The sequence below is a fragment of the Acartia tonsa genome, chromosome 11 (genome assembly GCF_053477335.1).
Source record: "Acartia tonsa isolate MP-2025a chromosome 11, ASM5347733v1, whole genome shotgun sequence".
NCBI lineage: Eukaryota > Metazoa > Arthropoda > Copepoda > Calanoida > Acartiidae > Acartia > Acartia tonsa.
In genome coordinates this window covers 19,116,586-19,138,564 of record NC_137270.1, presented here as the reverse complement: position 1 = coordinate 19,138,564, position 21,979 = coordinate 19,116,586, and the positions used below count along the sequence as shown (strand labels likewise).

The window sequence follows — 21,979 nt, the reverse complement described above, 5'->3', positions numbered from 1 at the left end:
TCTTGACTTCTGAACAGGAAATATTTAGCTAGAAAAGTGTTTCTCTTGTGCTTTGAAGATTCAAACTTTGACTTGATATTCCTGACTGGCATATTTTCGACCAGGATTGCGAGGGATAGGGCATAATAAGTAAAATTTAGGTTTTAAAAAATCATTTAATGAAGTATTAAAAACGACATCACGTAATATAATTAAAATTGTATTTCATTGTTAACTCTGATTAATTTTGCTACTTATTGCTATAATATACCTTCAAAATACAAGACGTATTATTTTTCTTTTTTTTCTTTTTTCTTTATTCTTCCCCAATATACTATTATATAAAGTAGTACGGTATTTTGTCTGTAGCTTAAGAGCTAATTAACTACTGAACCGATTGGATTCTCCATTTTAGAGAATTTTCCAGTTGGTTACGTGGTTGTTTTGGGCAATGTTATTTCATGATTTAAGTGTTTGAGTGACTTTAGGCTATTTTTCTGCCCTCCAGTTGTTCTTATATTCATCAAGCTGTAACCAAATAACTAAATTTATTCGAGAAAAAAAAATATTTCGTGATTTTAGCATTTTTGTGTCATAGTGGTGATTTCTTTATCTACCACCCAAATCTTTATTTATTTCGGTTGTTGTTGGAAATACTTTATTCCTGGATTACTTCTTATTTTTTTATAAATCCTAAAATATTGGAGAATTTTTTACTTCATATCCATGGATTCCTGATATTTTATTGTATTTTACACCTCGAGTCTATCAGAGATCTAAAGGGATAAGCCAGTGGCCGATAAATTAATGTTCATCCCCAATGATGACTCTCAAATGACCCCCCCCCCCCCTCCTGGTATTTTACACCTCGAGTCTACACTTTCCCAAGGAGGGAGGGGACATTGGACTGTAAATTATGCTGATACCCAACGTGTTATAAACTTACTATCTTATTCGTTACCTTAAAATCTTTGACTGGTTAATCGAAACTAGCAGTTTTCAAACTTTTGACTATCCTTTTGTTTACAGAGGGGACAATTTTGTTTATCAAACCTGGGATGTTCATTAATTTATTGTCCATTGTCTTATCCCTTTAAATCCCTGACGCTTTCCCTACTCCTCGGAAAAATCATCAAATTTAGTTTTTGAAATGATCAGTTTCCTGGAGTAGCTCTCAGTTTAATGTTTAAAGCAAAGCTTTTCTCGTATTCATTCGAATCCGGTGGATAGAAACCGGTTCTCATCCATACGAAAAAACTATGTCTAGCATCGTATTATATCCAGCTTTCTACGAATATAAAAATGTACAATCATAAGATTAAAAACAGTTTTTTTAGCCGGTGCCTTCGGCACCTCAGAGCTAAAAACACTAGTTTTAATCTCTTGATTGTACATTCTATATCCGCGGAAAGCCGTTTACAATACGATGCGAGAAATAACTATTCTACGATTAGGATAGGTCCGTCCATTACATAGAACCTAGTAATAGTGTCTAACTTTTTATATTTGTGACGTAACAAAAATCCATCTCTTTTTTAGGGGTTTCCTTTCCCATCTCCCCTCTCATCCTTCGATTTTTGTTACGTCACAAAGATAAAAAGTTAGACAGTATTACTAGGTTCATAATATGATTCTTTTAAAAGTAAGGTATGATTAAAGAAGCATGGCAACTATATAATCATTACCAGAAAGTCCATATGTCCATTTAATAGGTGGTAATTGTTGTTGGACGTACAGACAAAATTTTGCAAAAGCTGCTCTTTCATATTTTTCTCTTTTAATTTGAAAAAAAGATTAACTGCATAAAACTTATGATATATAAATGTTATATAAGGAATATAAGCATTGAAATCATTTGCTTCGTATTATATCAAACATTGTTGTTTATCTAATTCAACCAAAAAAACAGTTTTTTTAGATAATCTTATAAAATTTGTCAATCATTTTGACTACTTGATTCATATTTATATTATGATGCTTTATTGTTCTAGAATTTTTGTGTGGTGGAGGCCTAAAACTAACACGGGACCTATGTGAAGCTTCGCTAAAAATGAGAATTAATCAATTCAGCAGTTGAAATCTTAAGCTTCAGACAAAAAACCTTACTAATTTATATAATAGTAAAGTTTAAGTTTCTAACCCCCAAAATATTCAAATCTCCATGCACTAATTTACGGATCATTTAAACATACTTAATTTCTCTATATCAACAATTTTTGCTTAAATGTATGCAGTGTTAAAACTTATGAATTCAAGTTTCTTTTGTAGTGCTTGAGAATATACCATTTTTAACATGAATAAATTCCTTTGAATTAAACTATTTTTAGTCTACAGATTTAGGATACAGGGTTGTCAATCATATTTGCGGAATTTTCTTAAAACTGCTAAAATTTCCGATCACTAACATTTAATAATAAGCCATAGACGTAAAGTGGTTCAAACCTTTGAAACCCCTCATTTTAACTCCATCAAAATAAATAGCTTGGATGTTCCTGGTAGAAGCCAAAATAACTTACCGTAAATCCCATTAAGAAAGGGGACATTTGACTATTAATTACATCTAAAAACACGTTACCTTATTCATTTGGTAATTAATACTTTGGGAACTTAATTGAAATTTGATTGGTTACTTCTAAACTTTTAGTTAACAATAGAGGTATTTTTTTATCATTATTGGGGATGTATGTTGATTTACAAGTACAATAACAAGCACTGTGAGCGCTAATTTGTGTAGTTGTATAAATGTATAAATGCAACATCCATAAAAGCGAAGCACTGAAACGGTAGGACAAACGGACATTAACACTTGTATAGTGTCAGAACTGAATAATCATAATATAAATGTATAAGAGTCAAAGCAAAATTGTAAGTTAATTTGTTGAAAAACTGCTTTATTCAGGATAATATTTATGAACATACTTACATTTTTAGGACTTGATTATAGAGTTGCTTCGCTGATTACATTATACTTTGTTGTCCCAGGAATCAATATACCAAAAATCAGATCATTCGGATAATTAGACCACATAAAAAAATTTTGTTAAAAAAGTAAAAAAATGGACGTACGGACATTCTGGTAATGATTATAGAGTTGCTACGCTTTCTAAATCATATCTAACTACTACAGGAATCACCATTTAAAGTTTAAAATCGATAGGACAATTCTAACATGCCTAAATTAACGAAAAAAGCTATCTGTCTCAGACGTACGGACGGACGTACGGACCGACTCTAATTATAGAAAAGCTTCGCTTTTAAAAATTAGTGCCAAAATTCAACACCCTGTAGAATGATCTGACAAGGGAGAAAATGGTTTGATGTGTATCGACATTCAAAATATGTTTTACAATATCATATGATGAACTGTTTTGTATTTTAATATTAGTAAACTCAACAAATCAGCCGTTTAGGAAAACTTACTGAACATACAAAATTATTTTTGTCTGTCCTGCAGTTGTATATTTATTTGTAAGGAAGTAAAAAATGTTTTTATTTTGCATATAAAGTACATACAAATGTAATATGTTATACAAAATAGATATATAAGATAGATAGATAAAAAATCGACTGCTTTAAAATCTTGTTAATGTTATGTAGGACATCTTTGTATTAGTTCTTGGAAATATTTGTCAGGTCGACCTTTGTCCCCACAGAAAATTTTCTCCGTTAAAAGGTGAAAAATAAGTTTAGTGGCTCATATATTTGCCCACTTCTTTTTTAAAAGCACGAGAAAATAATCTTTCTTGTTTTTAATTTCAGTTTTTCAAGTATGGCTTAGAAACCGATTCATATCTGCTGGATTAGAAGCGTTTTTCAGCCATACTGAAAAATTATGTATTGTATTGAATTACAGACAATTTTCCACCAAAAAAAATTATGAAAATCATAAAAATTAATTCCAGTTTCTATTTTAATATCCACGGAAAGCTGAGATATTTTAAAATCAAATATTGATTCCTTGGATACTGATATGTGTTTCTGTTTTATTCCTCTAGTCATTACCTTTATTGGTTACATACCAAAAAGATTTAGATCTACCCTTGTGTTGTCCTAAAACTTTTCCGGCAAATAAATCCAAATAAAATATAAATCTAAATAACTCATAGAATATAATAGATGAAGGTTTAGGTATTTCTGTAGGCAAAAAAAATATTAACACATATCTTGCTATAGAGAAAGACTAAACTACATAACTTTTGTGTCACTTTTGAGGAAGACGATTCCTATATGACGTCATATAAAGGGAAAAGAAAGAGGGAAGGGTCTCTTCAAAAATGATGGGAGCAAAGGGAATCGTCTTCCTCAAAAGTGACACAAAAGTTATGTAGTTTAGTCTTTCTCCTTGATTGCAAGTGGATTAATGAGCAGAAGTTTTACAATCAATCTTTAATATCAGCCGAGCAAATCATATTTCCAATTATGAATCATAAAAATTTTTTGTATTCTTCTGTTTTTATTCTATGTAATGAGATCAACTTTCATCTACAATTTTCCTCAAGTTTAGAATATTGTAAAAACAAGGACAACAAAAACCATCACAATTTTCCATTATATTAAAATCAAACAAAAAAAAACCAATATTATATTTACATAAAATATTATTTTATCCTTATATGAAAGTAAAAAGATCTTTGTCCGTCTGTATGTACCGATGTACTCATAGATCCTTGGAAGGTGTATAACTATTTTAGGGGGATTCAAGACCCCCCCCCCCCCCACCCTATCAAGAATAGTTCCATCCAAAAGAGATTTAGCAAAAATACAAACATTTGATACCAATTTATGAAACAAAACAGCAAAATATGGAAAAAACTGAAATCATCTTTTTAAACAGTAGGTTTTTTTTTCCAAAGGACCACCCTCAACGTCACAAAAAATGGTTTTACATATTATAGCTTCCATAGGTCCTATATGAAATATTGAAGACCACTTTCTCCAACAATTTGGGGTCAGAGATTCCGAATCTGGCGTCCATTTTGGTCTAGCTGACCTCCTTCATGGTTAAAAACGGCGCCAAAGTTGACTACCCTTCGAAAAATCCGCGAACAACAATTTTAGCAAAAATAAAATCCACCAAATTATTTTGATCATAAGATAGATAGATAGTAAGATTAAAATCTATAATTAATTTAATTTCTTTCTTAAACGTTGAGAGGAAGAAAAGGGAAAGAAAGAATGAAAGAAAGAGGGAGATAATTATAAACTGAGAGAAAGAAAAATACCTTTATGTATAGAATGTTGTAGGACCTTACAAATAATATAGTATATAAAGAGAGAAAGAGAAAGAGTGAGAAAAAGAGAGTGTTTGTCTGTCTAAACTGAAGGATCTCGCTAACCGCTGAACCGTTAGGGTTCTTCTTTACAGGGTTGTTTCTCATAAGTTCAGGTAATGAAAATATATTAAGAATTAACTCAGGTAAAATATTTAATAAACAAGGGTGATAGCATCCATAAATGCGAAGCTCAACAAAATTAAGGGCATTGTATTAAGTTAAAGTAAAGTTATCTTATCTTCACAAAAGCTTTAGGTACTGATATAAATTGTGATTGGTTGGTTCCAAACTAATACTGTGCAAACTTTAAATCAATTATTTTAATATACTGACAGGGAAATTTTATTTATAAAAATTGGGGATGTATATTTATTTAGGACCTATTGTCTTATCTACAGGGGAAAAGTATTATCCCTTAAGATCCCTTAAGTTTGAAAGTCACTCATTCGCAGATCTAAAAACCATTGTGACTTTCTTCATACATAGATACGTTGTACAACAATTTAATCCATTGAATCCTTGCTTTATCAATATTCAAAATTGTCGTAGGGTCTATAAGCAAGATCTTTATTTCACATAAATAGGTAAAACTAGCAGTAATCAGAGTTGCTATTATGCCTGTTACACGAATGGATATAGAATATTGAGACAGTGGAATTTTCTCTAATTTAGGTTGCTAATATAGTCCTCAGTTAAAAGTCTAATACCTTCCTCCATTGTCATGGAAGGTGATGAGGTAAAGATATAAGAGGGGATTGGGGATATCGCTATGTTAGCAACAGTGGCGTGCGGACCAAAGGGTGCATTTGGGGCAATTGTCCCCCTCCCCTAATACCCCCTAATTTTGCAAAGTGTTTAAAATTCCCCCCCCCCCCCATTGACAAAGTGCTTTGCACGCCACTGATTAGCCAGCGGGGAGAAACATTTTACCAGGGTATTTGAGAATATATCGACGTATTCTATATCAAATTGTATCCATAGCTACAGGAATCTTGTAAAAGTTTTAAATAAATAAGTTGATTAATATTTAAATATACGAACTAACCCTTAGAAAATCTATTCTTTTAACCATAATAAACTATAAATACCAATATTACACTATTACACTGTAAATATGTTTATACTAGCTGTTAAGGGATTCATTAATATAGCGCAGATACTCTACAATTATGGTCTCTCTGTACATCCGTTTGTCTGTATATCCATAATTGCATCCAAATGATTAACAACTACCCTACAACTAAGAAATGTATTTGTTATGGATCTAAAGTAATAAGTCAATGGCCGTTAAATTGATGTACTTACTCAGGTATATTATACCATAAAATCTTTCGGGTATAGTCCCTTTCGTGACATCGCACCTTATGGGGCGATTCTTCGTATTTTTCACAGTAGCTTTTCTCCTATTTCTAGCCCCTACGGGGGGCTCTAACCCTGCGGGGCCAATTACCTAACTCCGTGGGGCAATCACCTAACCCAATACAACCTAACCTAACCTAAAATAACCTTTAAAAAGCCATTTTAAAAATATGACGAATCACCCCTTATGGGGCGATATTACGAAAGGGACTATTCCCAATCTTTCTGTAGATTACATTTAGTGGTTGAAACATTTGGACACTCAACTTAATAAACCGACCAATCAAAATACAAATACAATTCACAACGAATAAGAAAAAGTTAATATAAAACTTTGGGGACTAACAGGGGGGCGGGGAGGGTTTGTCATCAATCGGGTTGTTCAATATAATTGTCGACAAAATCATATTTCTTATATAATTATATTCTGAATTGTTTTTATACAAACGAATTGACGTACAGACAGACACTGTAGAGTATCTGTTTTATGTATCCTTATAATACAGTAACAGGATCTAAATACATTCTACGTGTATCTGTGTGTACTAAGGGATCGCACTAACCACTGCATTAACTGATATGGTTCTCCTGTACATGGTAGCTTCTCAAAGACCCTGGTAAGGTTTTATTTATTGAATCTTTTTGTTGCGTTTTCTATTTCTTAGAAAAGGGATCTTTTCTCTCTCTCGCTCTTTCCCTTTCTCTCCCTCTCTCTCTCTCTCTCTCTCCCTCTCTCTCTCTCTCTCTCTCTTTTTCTTTCTCCTTTTTTCTCTCTTTCTTTCTCCTTTTTTCTCTCTTTCTTTCTCATTTTTTCTCTCTTTTTATCTCTCTCTCTCTTTCTTTCTATCTCCTTTCTCTCTCTCTTTCTCCCTCTCCCCTTCTCTCTATCTCTCTATCTCTGTCTCTCTCTCTCTTTTTCTATCTCTCTTACTCTATCTCTCTCTCTCTCTCTCCATATTTCTTTCTCCTTCTCTCACTCTTTCTTTCTTTTTTTTTATCTCTTTCTTTCTTTCTCTTTCTCTCTCTCTCTCTTTCTCCGTTTCTTTCTCTAAATTTATAATTCTCTCTCTCTCTCCTTTTTATATCTCTCTTATTCTCCTTCTCTCTCTCTCTTTCTTTCTCCTGGTTTCTCTCTTTCTTTCTCCTGGTTTCTGTCTTTCTTTCTCATTTTCTCTCTCTATCTTTTTTCTCCCTTACTTTCTCTCTCTCTCTCTCTCTCTCTCTCTTTATTTCTTCTTTTCATTCTCTCTATTTTTCTCCTTTTCTTCATTTCTTTCCCTCTCTCTCTCTCTCTTTCTTTCTCATTCTCTCTCTCTATCTTTTTTCTCCCTCACTTTCTCCTTTTTTTCTTTCTTTCCCTCTCTCTCTCTCTCTCTCTTTATTTCATCTTTTCTTTCTCTCTCTCTCTTTATCCTTTTCTCTCTCTCTATCTCTTTAATTCTTTTTTTCTTTCTCTCTCGCTTTCTCCTTTTCATTCTCTCTCTCTCTCTCCCTCTCTCTCTTTCTATATATTATTCGTAAGGTCCTACAATATTATTTGCAAAAAGGTATTTTTCTTTCTCTTTATAATTATCCATCTATTTCTTTTTTTCCCTCTCTCTCTCTCACTCTTTCTCTTTTTCTCGACGTTTAAGAAAGAAATTAAATTAATTATAGATTTTAATCTTACTATCTATCTATCTTATGATAAAAATAATTGGGTGGATTTTTTTTTTTGCTAAAATTGTCGTTCGCGGATTTTTCGAAGGGTAGTCAACTTTGGCGCCATTTTTCACAATGAAGGAGGTCAGCTGGATCAAAATGGACGCCAGATTCGGAATCTCCGACCCCAAATTGTTGGAGAAAGTGGTCTTCAATATTTCATATAGGCCCTATGGCAGCTATAATATCCAAAACAATTTTTTGTGACGTTGAGGGTGGTCCTTTAATCTATTTTTGTATAACTTTTACAATTAAAGTCCAAAGAAAATGATTGATATTAATTTGTTTAGACTAGCAGAACAGGTAAAGAAAAATATTATTTTTTAAGAATAATTTTTTACTTTTTTGACTAGCTCAGGGCTCGGCAGCCGCGCGTAAGCCTCAGCTTGAAACACTCTCTGCTTAAAAGAAATCATTGAATAGGCTTCTGACCACATTATGAACAGGTTTAGACAAGTTTAGACATCTAGGTGATTTTTTGCATGGATGGTGCTCGGCTGCCGAGCCATAATTGCTGTTGTCAAATTTACTAAAGTGTCTAAAGAAAAACAAAAATAAAATATCTGTGAGAGAGAAAAATATGTGTGATAATGATGCGGGTTTCAAAATATATGGAGGGTGACATCATTAATCATTATGTCTATTGCAACATACAGATAACTCAAGCAGCTTTAGATAGATAGATAGTTGGCTTGGAATATTAATTTTAGAATACCCTCAGTACAAATATGAAATAACATAGAATTGATGATTAGATTTCTGGGAACTTCGTCTCTTGGATAACATATAAGGATAACTCAAGCATCTTTAGATAGATAGATAGATAGATTGGCATGGAATACTTTCTGTACAAATTACATAGAATAGATAGGTATTTAGAATTTATTCTTTTACAATATATAAAGATATCTCTAGCAAATTTTGATTGTCAGATAAGCATGGAATAATCATAAAGATTATCTATCATTAAATAATCTTATATACCAAATTATTGAAAATTTTGGGTATGGTCTCTTTCATGGCAACGTTGTATTTTCATAGTAGATTTTCTCCTATTTTTAGCCCCTGCTGGGGGCTCTAAACTTGCGTGCCAATTGCCTAACCCTGCAGGGCAATCACCTAACCTAACATAACCTAAAATAACCCATCAAAAGCTACTGTGAATATATGACGAAACGCCCCTTAAGAGGCATTGCCACAAAGGGACTATACCAAAAATTTGTATTGCACCATATATAGAAAGCTAAAGCTCCTTTAGAGTAGCACTTAGATGGTTTGAATAGAATAATATTTTTTTTACAATATTGTATGCCTACATAGAAAGATCAAATTGAATAGTTAAGCCATATTTTTGTGCTTGTGATTCCCTGGTTGATTAGGTACTCAATTGTCATCAAAGCTTTCTATAATATATTCTTTAAAAATAGGTTAATAAAACAGTATCACAATACTTTTTATCCTATGAAAGTTTATACCTGTCTTTTGTTCTAATTATTATCTTTCTTAGTTGGAGGTTTCAATACCTACTAGTAAATCTTTAAATTAGTTTTTCTATGTTTAAACCTTTGATATTTAGTATTCTTTGTAGAAGTATGCCTCTTTATAGTTTGTATCTTATGCCTGTCATATGTGGGACTATATTATATTTATTGTGTTTATTAGGGTTGGGCCGGATAGTTTTTTGGCCGGATACCGGATACCGGATATCCGGCCGATTTCAAATGCCGGATATCCGGTATCCGGCCGGATATCCGGCCAACACCGGATATCCGGCAAACTACCGGATATCCGGCCAAATTGCCGGATATCCGGCCGGATAACCGGCCAAATTACTGGCGTCTTATTATATAAAACTGGCGGCTACGCCGTTAGAAGCCTCTAGGGGCACTTGAGGGCGGAGGGGAGTTGAATTTTGGGGGGGGGGGGGCTGACTTATTTTTATATTTAGTTGAAAAATTAAATAAAAATATTTTTTTTTTGGGGGGGGGGTATTTTTTTCTAGGGGCAATTTCTCTTGGGAGAGTGGTGGTACCCTCACCCAAAATAGTTATAAACCTTCCCAGGGCCTATGAGAAGTTACCCTGTAAAGGAGAACCCGATCGGTTCAGCGGTTAGCGAGATCCTTCAGTACAGACAGAAAGACAAACTTATGGACATCCTGTTACTTTATTATAAGGATTCAGGTTAAAACTTAAAATTTATGTAACTATTAAATGATTTTTCTTCTAAACAATTAATCTAATAAACTATTACTACCCTCAATCTGTAATATTAATCCCTGTTGGAGGATGGGCGGGGAGGTTTCATTGAACGCATGTCCCCCCCCCCCGCCCCCCCCCCACCCGTGTGCATTTTCTCTGTATAAAAGGTAGAGGGCTATAACTAAATGACTTTCGAAATATGGGTATGACACATAACTGAGAGTTGAAATTTTTTTAATACCTCCTTCCTGGCGGGCACAGGATGCCAGCAAACCTGGCAAGGTCATTCAGGTAAAAAGTAAAAACATTTTTTTACTTAAACAAAGCATTTCATGTTATCAAATACTTAAATATTCTAAAGTCGTACATCCTTACAAGATATAAAGGTGTTCAAGTCGATTTCAGGTTCCAGGTATAGTCCTGCAAGTCCTGAACCTACAGGTCTCCAGAAATCTTTAAACAGTTCCTGTGACAGCAATTTTTGACTTAGACACTTCAAATTTTAAATTTAGGCTTTTTATATGTCTTCATGACATATTACAATTTCATGAAATCCGTTGCTGTTTACCTGCCGACTGCCAGTTTGAGGCTGGCAGCTGCCAAGAACTGCTGCCCCCGCCAAAATTTATGTTTTGAGATTTCTAATATAAAATTTACATAAAGATAAACATATTCAAAAAAATTGTTCTTATAGCTTCAATAATAAGAAAATTACAGCCATTTATAAGAAAAAAAAGCAGAAATATTTGTTGTAAAATATAAAATATTATATTGCCGGATATCCGGCCGGATAGTTTCAATATCCGGTATCCGGCCGGATATTGAAAATGGCCGGATATCCGGCCGGATATCCGGCCTCACCGGATATCCGGCCCAACCCTAGTTTATACCAGAATGATAAAAGTGTCCATACTCTGACACAAAATCTAGATATATTACATATCTATCTATCTATCCATCTCTCTTCTCTCTCTCTCTCTCTCTCTCTCTCTCTCTCTCTCTCTCTCTCTCTCTCTCTATCTATCTATCTATCAATATATCAATACTAGCGGCTTCGTCACTACCCTCTAGGGACTGTGCTCCAAGAGGTTTGATCAACGTAATTCTTCGTATTTAAAATCTAAAAAGAAAAAGATAAAAACAAATTGGGGAGGGGGGGTTGGTAGACCACTTTTTAAAATTTTAAATGAGATTTTTTTTATAAATGGGGGGGGGATTATTTTTCATTTTTTTACATCCCCCCCCCCCCCAAGAAAATAGCATCACAGGACCAGTAGGTATATTCCCTAAAGAGTAGAGCCCAATCGGTTCAGTGGTTACTTAGATTTTAAGCTTCAGGCCGACTTCGTTCTATTTTGTATTATAGAAATCAATCTATCAATCTATGTTAAAAATTTAGCATAGAATGAGTAATAAATACACTGTGTTTAGTGATAATACTTAAAACATTTTGTTACTGTCAATAAAATTAAAAGTTTCAAGGATTTTTTACAAAAACATTAGAGGAGTTTTTACTTAATCAGAAAAATTTTCAAAAATCAGCTATCTTGAATAGAGCAGTTTCAGGTTCAAGCAATGCAATGTTAACATTTTTCTTTTTTTTGCCATAATGTATGGCAGCCCAAATAAAAACATTCTTTTACTTTTCCCTTTCATATGAATATATATTTCTTTTAGTCCAACATAAACACAGAAAAATGACAGGGAGGGAGAGGACATTGGCCTATTAATTAGTCTAGTCCCCAAAGGTTTATAATAACGTGTTATTATTCGTTTGCTTATAGGATTTTGATTGCTTGGTTTATTAAGTTGAGTGTACAAACGTTTCAACCAGTAATAATAATGTATACAGAAGGGGTAATTTTGTATATCATAATTGGGGATTTACATCAATTTTATCGCTTATTGTCTTATCCCTTAGAATCCATGGTAAAAATGGTGATATTAACCCTTTACAGTCGGGCCCCTTGCCGCACCTTAATCGGTCGGGGGGGGGGGGGGGCGTTCAACGCCCCCCCTACTTATCTCAGTTCCTATTAGAGCTAGAGGGCTAAATTTTTTTGTGCAAGTCCCCTGTTTGATAATGAATTTCCGACCTTTTATAAGTCTAAGTCAATTTTCGCTTCCTTCACCCTTTTATTTAACAACCTTTGTTTTTAGGTCTTTTTTTATTTAAAAATTTCAAACGGCTGTAATTTTCTTATTTTTGAAGCTAGAAGAAAAATTTTTTCCCAGAAAATGTTTATTTTTATGTAAATTTTACATTAGAAATATCAAAATATAAATTTCAGCGGCCGCAGCTGTACTTGGCAGCTGCCAGCCGCCGCAGTCGGCGGTCGGCGGGAAAACGGCGGCGGATCTTCATGAAATTTTAATACGTTATGTAGACATGTAAGAAAAGCTTAAGTTTAAGATTTGAAGTCTCTAAGTCAAAAATTGCGGCCACAGGAGCCTTTTAAAGATTTCTGGAGACCTGGAGGATCAGGACCTGCAGGATCATACCTGGAACCTGAAAGTGACTTGAACACCTGTATTTCATATAAGGATGTACTACTAGAGGATTTTTTAGTATTTTGGTATGATAAAATGCTTTGTTTTAGTCAAAAAAATATTTTTGCTCTTTACCTGGATGACCCTGCCAGGTTTGCTGGCATCCTGTGCCCGCCAGGATGGAGATATTCAAAAAATTCCAACTCTCAGTTATGTGTCATACCCATACTTAAAAAGTCAAGCAGTTTGGGCTCTTTATCTTTCACACACAGAAAATGAGATAGAAAAAACCGGATGGGGGGGGCGTTCAACGCCCCCCCCCCCCCGACCGTTAAGGGTTAACTTAACATTTTCTTATCTTGGACCAACACACCTTTTTAGATGCTAAGCATCTCCATAATTCACTTTGTCTGTATGTCCGTCCGTCCGTCAGAATCGCAATTGAAGAATTGTAATTTTCTCGGCTAATAGTTAAGATAGACAGCTGAACTATTTAGTGAAGATTCCCTTTAAAATTGAGCATCTCTTATATTATTTACTTGGTCCGTCCGTCTGTCAATCATGCTCCAAAATACAAACTGCTTGTTTTTCCCTGCAATGTATCCCATATATTAATTGACGACTCAACACATGCTCTATAACTCCCTTTGTCTGTCTGTTTATCCATGTTCTTTTGTGCTAGCTACTTATGGCTGTTGTTGTCATCCTTATTAAGAGCGAAGCTTTACAATAATTAGGGTAGGTCTGTAAATCCGTAACGGCTAGCTCTTTTCGTCGTTTTAAACAGGTTAGAATTGTCTTATCGATTTCAAACTTTGCATGCTATAAATATCCTATTCATCTGAATTTAGCAATACTGATTCCTTATACAACAAGGTTTAATGTTATACGCGAATCAAATCCTTAAAATTTGTATAAACTTATTCAATAATATTCTCCTTATTCAGTTCTGACAAGCTACAAGATTTAATGTCCGTTTGTCCTACTGTTTCAGTGCTTCGCTTTTATGGATGTTGTCATCCTTGTTTTCTACATTTAATGGAAAAGACATTGGCAAAATTCTTAGTCACACACTCTCTAGATATTAATATTTATTTAGGAATATATAAAAGACCAATCTAGCCTCTAACGAATTGCGGATGAGATTTAGAAAATAGTTTAAATCACCCAAGACAATTATAAAGCTTTCCTCAAAAGTAAAAGTTAATCGGACCAGAAAAGTTCTGACAAAAAAAAATACTACTGTATATTATAAAATTACAATAACTTATGTATAAAAAGCATTGCTTGCAAAAAATTTATTGGACATTTTTCTAAAAATAAAAGCCTAAATTCCTCTTTTCTCGTAGTTTAATAGTGAAGCGGAATTTTATGCAAAATAAGGAGGCAACGATGGACGAGTTCAGTTCACATTCTCACCAAAATTTTAAACCTAGCCACATTAAGAAGTACAGCATTTTAAGTCCAACACTTTTACTGAGAATGTAAAAAGCTTAGAATGTTCATCTTGAAAAAGTTTCAGATAAAAACTAGTTTTATTAAACTGGATAACAAAACTGTTATTACTTTTTCTGACTTATATTTTAATATACGTGGAAAATTGTCTTTTATAAAACGATGTTTTATATAATTATTCAGCATGGACGAGAACCGGTTCTAATCCAGCGGATATTACTCGTTTTCCAAGCCATACTGGAATATACTTAATTCGGCTCCCCATTAAATGACCGTTTTGTGTAAACACTTGAGGGACGGACGTGAACAGTTTTTGCATTCTTGTAATTGATTATTTCATTATTTTTATACCATCTATCTATCTAATATATCTTTAGTTTTATCTATATATATACTCTTAGGGTTTATCCCTCCATCTAACAATCTTTATATTCTTCATTTGCATATCAATCAATTTATATATATTTCTATCTATCTACTCTTTGATTTAGCTATCTATCTATATATCTACTCTTTGGCTTTATTGGCTTTATCTATCTACTAGTGGCTTCCCCCCTAGACTCAAGGAGCTTTGCCCCAATTAAGAGGTTATTTAAATTGTTTTTAAATTTAAGTATTTCTGGTGCTGCCATTTATTTTAAAGTAGTTTCCCCAGAAAACAATTTTTTTAGGAGGGGGGGAATTTTCATTTTTGGGGTGTTGGGGGTGTCCCACCCCCCAAAAAATAGCTTAAACCCACCACAGGACCAATGGGTATATACCCTGAAGAGTAGAATTCAATCGGTTCAGTGGTTACTGAGATCTTAAGCTTCAGACGGACAGACAGACTTACAGACATCAAGCTACTTTGTATTATAGATATATTTTTCGGGTATGTCCCTTTCGTGACATCGCCCCTTATTAGGCGTTTTGTTGTATTTTCACAGTAGCTTTTTTTATATTTCTACTCCCAGCGGGAGCTCTAACCCTGCAGGGCAATCACCTAACCTAAATAAACTTATCAAAAGCTACTGTAAAAGTATAACGAAACGCCCATTAAGTGGCGATGTCACGAAAGGGACAATAGATTCTCTTTCTATTCATCTATCTATACAGTATACTTTTATTTTATCAATTTATCTATCAATCTTTATATCTAAAAGTTTTTCTATAATTATAAGGCAATTTCTTTTTTTTATTTTAAACCTAAGGGTTTTTGATATAGAGCAGCTACGCTTATTGGGATAAAACACAATTGAATCTACATAATATTATCAAACTTTTTATGTAACTAACTTTTTGGATGGGCAAAAAAGGGACATTGAGGAAAAAGATATGTATGGATTAAATGTTTTGCTGAAAATTATACTTATTTTTAACTTTTAGTAAAAAACATTCATTAACAACATTAACATTTATTGGTAATGAAGCTTCTATATAATTCGTTTTTACTGTCTGTAAGTCAGTCAGTACGTATTGCTTTGTGGGAAATGTGATTTTCATAGTTCCTGTTGAAGATAATCAGCTGAAAATCTATGAAGATTTTTTAACAGAAACACTTTAATGCAGAGAAAGCTTTGCTCATAAGATATACTTAAAATTAAAAATGTTACTCCTATATTTTTTCACAAAATTCTTCTAAGACAATTATGAAAATAAATACTTATTTACAAGGAATAATTTGTCAAATTATCATACTGCAATGTACATCCTTACTCTAAAAAGTAAAAAAAAAGAAAGATTTCTTCAAAAACATGTGTTTTTGCTTCAAAGCTAAGAAAATTACATCTGTTATAAATTTTTAAGTAAATGAGTCCCTAAAAGCAATGGTTGTTAAATAAAATAGATTAAGGAAGCAAACTATAAATATGACTGGCCAAAAGTCGGAAATTGATTATCAAACTATTCATCAACAAATAATTAAAAATAAGGATGACAACAACCATAAAAGCTTTATATGGTAAGTTAAACTAACATTTAATGTTATAGATTGTCAGAACTAAAAAAACAGAATATATCTATGTTTAAGTCTAAACAAAATTGTTAGTAAATTTTTTGAAAAACTGTAAATACAGAATACTGTTTACTTGGCATACTTGGATTTTTAGGACTTGATTATAGAGATGCTTTGTTTATAATATTGTACTTTCAACTTTGTTGTCCTAAGAATTAGTATTTCAAAAGTCAGATGAATAGCATAATAATAGCGCACAAAAAAATAGTTGTAAAATCTTAATAGATACGACAGTTCTTTCATGCCTTACTCAACGACAAGAGCTATCCATTACGGACGGACCAACCGACCCTAATTATAGAAAAGATTCACTTTTAAGAAATATATTAGATTTACTGCATAAATCCAAACCCATATTTTACCTCTGTAAAAGTTTGTAGGTAGCTTCCTTGTACATATGTATATGATATTGTACATACACGATGAATTTGAATGATAGAATTTAGATAGCTACACCGCAGCAAGCCCACAAAAGGAAACCAAACCAGGTAGTGGTGACTCAAATTAAATAATTTGTCAATTACAATAAAATTATATTTTTAGCAACACAATTTATATCTTGGATCTTCCTATCCTATTAAATAAAGTAGTAAGGTTTTTGTCTGAGCCTTCAAATTTAGATTTCCATACCTAAAAAATTGATTGAGTTTTCCATTAAAGGGAAGCTTCACATAGGTTCCAGAAGAGTTTAGGGCTATTTTATTTTTCAATTAAAGCCTTGGGATTGTTTTAATCTACTTTTCTGCTCCAATTATCACTTAAAAGACAGAAAACCCTAGATGCTAAATGCACAGCCGCCACTAGTGTCTTAATTGATTTTTATCCCCTAAAAGTACTTTTTATAATTTTTGTGAAACTTTATGGTCAGCCCAAGAGTTTTTTTTTAAAACCGAAGCTTTTCAAAAATTAGGATTGGTCCGTCTGACCGTGAAGAAAATCTCTTATGGTCAAATAGTTAGGTACGATTTAGAAAGCGTGGCAGCTCTATAATTTCAGAAAGTTAGTATATCCATTTTGAACAGGCTGCTTTTTTGGTAACAACTTTTGGTATGGCATTTGGAATAATAATTTCTAAAACACTAAAGTACAATTCTATGATTAAAGTTTGTGAATATTTCTTTCTTTTAAATCTTCATTAGGTGTACATTAGGACTGCTATTTTATGATATATTTAAATATTTTGTTGTACTGTTATAACCACAATATGCAAAACCACATTTTCCCTTTGAAATCTCCACCTTAATACAAACCTAATAGTATTACAAAAGTCATTTATTACATGAGTATCACATTACTGGGGCTCTTTGCACTTTGGAGGATTTTTTGGTGTGATTTTAGAGGATTTAATAATCAGAGAATTCATTCTTAGAGGTTATGTTCAAAATGATTAATAACAAAAGAACCAAATAGGTCATTCATACTTAATATAATTAGATTTCCAGTATGCCTACCAAACGGATTAATATTCGGTGGATTAGAACCGATTCTCAGCCATATTGAAAAATCATGTATAGCATCGTATTACAGTCAATTTTCCAAGAAATTTTTGATAAAAATCATGAAATTTATTCCAGATTTCTTAGTTTGGGCACTAGGCCTTTCGGGGCGAACAAAACTGGTTTTAATCGTTTAATGCGGAAAGCTGTCCATAATAGTATGGGATAAATAACAATTATACTCATTAAGTTGACGATAATTTAATTTTCACCCCCAATAATGATTAAAATATTTATCCCTTCTGTGGATTGAAATTATTGGATTAAAAGATTGGAAACTGCTAGTTTGGAACCAACCAATCAAATTTTAAAGTACCCATTTTTTTGAGCCAAAAATAAGAAAGTCCCAAGGTAGTTTAAGAATATTTATTTTAAATTATTCGGATGGTTTTATGTTATTTTTCTTCTGTTTCATTTTGTATTAATTTTTTTCAGATATAAAATTGTTAATGCTCCTATGTGTTCCTCGAAAAGCAAGAATGACTTAGAAAAGAATTAAGTAAAGGTACAGTATTTAATAGAAAATATCTTTAAGTTTTTCAACCAGTCTGTCTCAATCGATAGTCCATTTTTTAGTAGCAAAGCTAACTTATAATTCACTTTATCTGTCCGTCAGTAACACCATAGGAAAATATGATTTTCTTAGGTGATATAAGATAAGATATAGACAGCTGATTTTTTCATGATTTTCTTGGAGTTTTTGCATATTATCTCCCTTTTTTTCTGTGTTATTAGAATTAAACATCTGCTCAATAACTAACTTTGTCTGTTTGTTCTTTTTCGAGTATTTTGTTTGTTTAATCTAAATTTTCAGACGTTTTATTCATATATAAGCACTCATACAAAGTATTTGAAATATCAGAGATAGACCCTAGATTGTGCTAGGTTATTTGTAAAATATGTCATGACGCTTCTATAAACACCTTTACAAACAAAATAGACAAAATTCTAACTCATACCTATCCAATCTGAGGTCAAGTCTTAGGAAGTTAATGTATGCCCATTTTCGGAAAAAAAATCATCCTCTCTACACAACCTTAGGTTTATAATATTCTCCTTGATTTATTACACATGAACTCTTAGCATTAATTTTTATTCATGTTCCTTATCTCTACTTTAACTTGAATAATAACATTAAAAACACTAAAGAACAAAATAAAATTGCATAATATATATCAAAGTTTAAGTAAAAAAGTAATTAATATAATAATACAAAGTTTTAAGCAATGGTTTAAGAATGGAATGTAACAAAATGTATAGGGTTAAGTTTAGACATCAGGACACTGGGCATTTATGACTTCTGGATTAACATCTCTAAGCATTGTGCCATCAGGACATACAGCATCAAACAAATGAGCACCTTTCACATCAGATACCAACCACTTTACATCACAAGAGCACTCCAAAGGATTGTCCAGTAGATTGATCATGCCCCAATTATAGAGACCAGTTTCTAAGACCCTTTCCACAAAAGGTCTGAAGTTCTGCTCAATCAACTGGGCAATGGCATTATTTTCCAAGTCAACAAATATAGTGCTAAAGTTAGATGGAGCAAGACTGCTGAGATCTATGCTGTTAATTCTGTTGTTGGCCATGTAGATATATGTTGCATGCTGGGATTGGAAGAAGTCAGGTTCAACAGTCTCCAAATACCCATTACTAAAGTAAAGTTCCTCTAAAATTGGGTATTTATCAAGTATTCCAGCTGATAGTGTTTCAACGTTGCTTGCATCTATCTGTAAAACTTGAAGATTAGGCATGCTGGGCAGAATGTTTGGTGTCAAATTTGAAAGGTTTGGTGACTCCAGACTGAGCAATCTCATGCCTGGCATAGATTCAGGAAGAGGCTGTTCATCATAATTATATCCAAAGAGTTTGACTGTGTTCAATTTATCTGCCCCTGTTAAGAAATTTGGGGCAAAGCTGTAGTAAGGACAGAAGGGGTCAACTGCAGTAGATTCTAAAGATTCTAGAGTTTCTTTTGAATTCATCAAACCATTGTCTGTAAACAGCTTAGTACCAGTTAGTTCATCAGCACACAAGCTCCAGATCACAAAATTCCGGATCTTAAGTTTACCAGTGGTCTTTTCATTCATGGCAAAGTTAGCTGGTGACCCTCCCAAAAATATTATTTGAACAAGATCAAATTGATTATTGGTTTCATCAAATTGAGCAAAGATATCTTCAGTCACTTCTGTGACATCATCATCTGGAGCAAATGTAAAATAACAAATCATTGCTCTTTCGTTTGTCTTCTCATCAAAGCTGAAAAAAATTAATACATCATTATAGTTTTAAGGCAGGGATAGGGGATTGGTTTTATAAGAAATATTTATCCCAATGGATTTAAATAGAAAATATATTAAATAAGATATTGCTTGATCTTTAAAAACCTTGGGATGTAAATATTAATTTTATCTACATATTAATTGTGATGAGAAGGGTGTACTGAATATTGAAAATAACACTTACGTAACAGGACACAAGGCAAAAAATTCTGGGGCAGGTGACTCGATGGCTGAAGCCCATCCTTTGTCCAGAATTATTAGGCCTGTTATCATGAACAATAACATTTTAGTATCTATAATCATGTACTTAATATAATGAAGTTAAAATAGTTAATATTACTGTGGACTAATGGACCATGGACTAATTGGAGGTAGTGATGGTTCTAAATAGTGGTATTATCATAAATCTAATACCTAACACCACTTCTTTGCTATCAGCAGTAAAATTATTTTAATATTCTGAAAAAATTTGGTGGGGAGAAGTTAAATAGAATTTTTGGGGTTCACCCAATATAGGGGTTCTAAAGAAAAAGTAATAGAACCTTAGGATATTTTAAAGTTAGATAATACAAAAGTAGCAAGGTCAGGATAGTTCCATAGAACATAAATTTTCAGATAAATCTTTGATAACAAACAATAACTTTCTATGAGACAAAATCAGAATGAACTAAATTATTTCAAGTTTGTTGTTTACAACTTATATAATATTTCAAAAGATAAGTAAATTTGGTACTACGTCCAAATCTGACCACGTCAAACACTGATAAGTAAATTTGGCACTATGTCCAAATCAGACCACGTCAAGCACTGATAAGCAAATTGAATACTACATTCAAATCTGACCACGTCAAACACTACCTGCGTCAGCCTATAGTTCTTTTAGCCCTGGTGAAATTTAAGTTTGTTGTTCCATCTTATAAATTGTTAAAGCATTCAAATTATTTCAGCCTTGCCTTTATATATCTGAGGGAAGGGGTTCCTAAAACTATGCATTTCCAACATCTTTAGGTTTGTTAAATGATTTATCCCCCCCCTTATATATAGACAGCAAATTGCAGATACATTAATAGAAACACGTATGCAAATTAAGTTTTGTGGTATATGAACCAGTTTAATTTCTCTTTAACACCTCTTACAATATCAGTTTTACCTTGAAATGCTGCTTCTATTGAACATTAATAACCTCTTTTTTCAGGTAGAGTAATGTGCAGACTTGGTCTGGGATCCTATCCCCTTGTCTTTACATATATATCATGACAGTTAGATTCAGGAACATACAATAATTATAAAACCAAATATGACTTAGACTGACCTTTAGTCGTAAATTCTTTATCAAAAAGGGGAGCTAATAAAAAACAAAATATTACTTTTACTGACCTATAGTCATAATTTATTTATCAAACAGGGGAGCTACACAAATTTGTTTGGCTCTCTAGCTCTTATAGGGGTTAAAAATAAAAGATAGATAAATCATCTTTAGTAACTAAAATGATAGTCTATCTTAAATTCTTAATAAAAACTATTGATGAAGAATCAAAAATATTTAATCAGATTATAGGTTCAAAATGAAATTTGTTGTTATTTTGTGAAAACCACATTCAGATGCTTTAGATAAGTCACAAAATATAATTACAAGTCAAATTTATGCAAAAATGAAACCTTACCACATTATAAGTGTTTAAGTACATGATTAAATAACTTATACTGATGAAAAATGAATATTCTATTCGTAAGATTATCTCTA

The 21,979-nt window shown here is 32.7% G+C and overlaps 2 protein-coding genes across 3 annotated transcripts in view; one reads left to right on the top strand and one right to left on the bottom strand.

The window, feature by feature from the left end:
* The first annotated feature begins 18,380 nt into the window (after positions 1–18,380).
* The window catches only part of LOC145331902 (uncharacterized), a 28,182-nt gene continuing 24,583 nt past the window's right edge, over positions 18,381–21,979 (top strand). For both annotated transcript variants that reach the window (XM_080176775.1, XM_080176774.1), the window contains exons 1-2: positions 18,381–18,452; positions 21,431–21,505. In XM_080176775.1, the coding sequence (XP_080032901.1) occupies positions 21,489–21,505 (17 nt within the window). In that variant the 5' untranslated portion in view covers positions 18,381–18,452; positions 21,431–21,488. The remainder of the gene's footprint in view (positions 18,453–21,430; positions 21,506–21,979) is intronic.
* LOC145332224 (uncharacterized) lies at positions 19,104–20,555 on the bottom strand. Its single transcript, XM_080177179.1, has 2 exons — positions 20,420–20,555; positions 19,104–20,212 (listed from the first exon to the last, which is right to left on the bottom strand). The coding sequence occupies exons 1-2, from the start codon at positions 20,536–20,538 to the stop codon at positions 19,216–19,218; spliced, it is 1,116 nt and encodes a 371-aa protein (XP_080033305.1). The 5' UTR covers positions 20,539–20,555; the 3' UTR covers positions 19,104–19,215.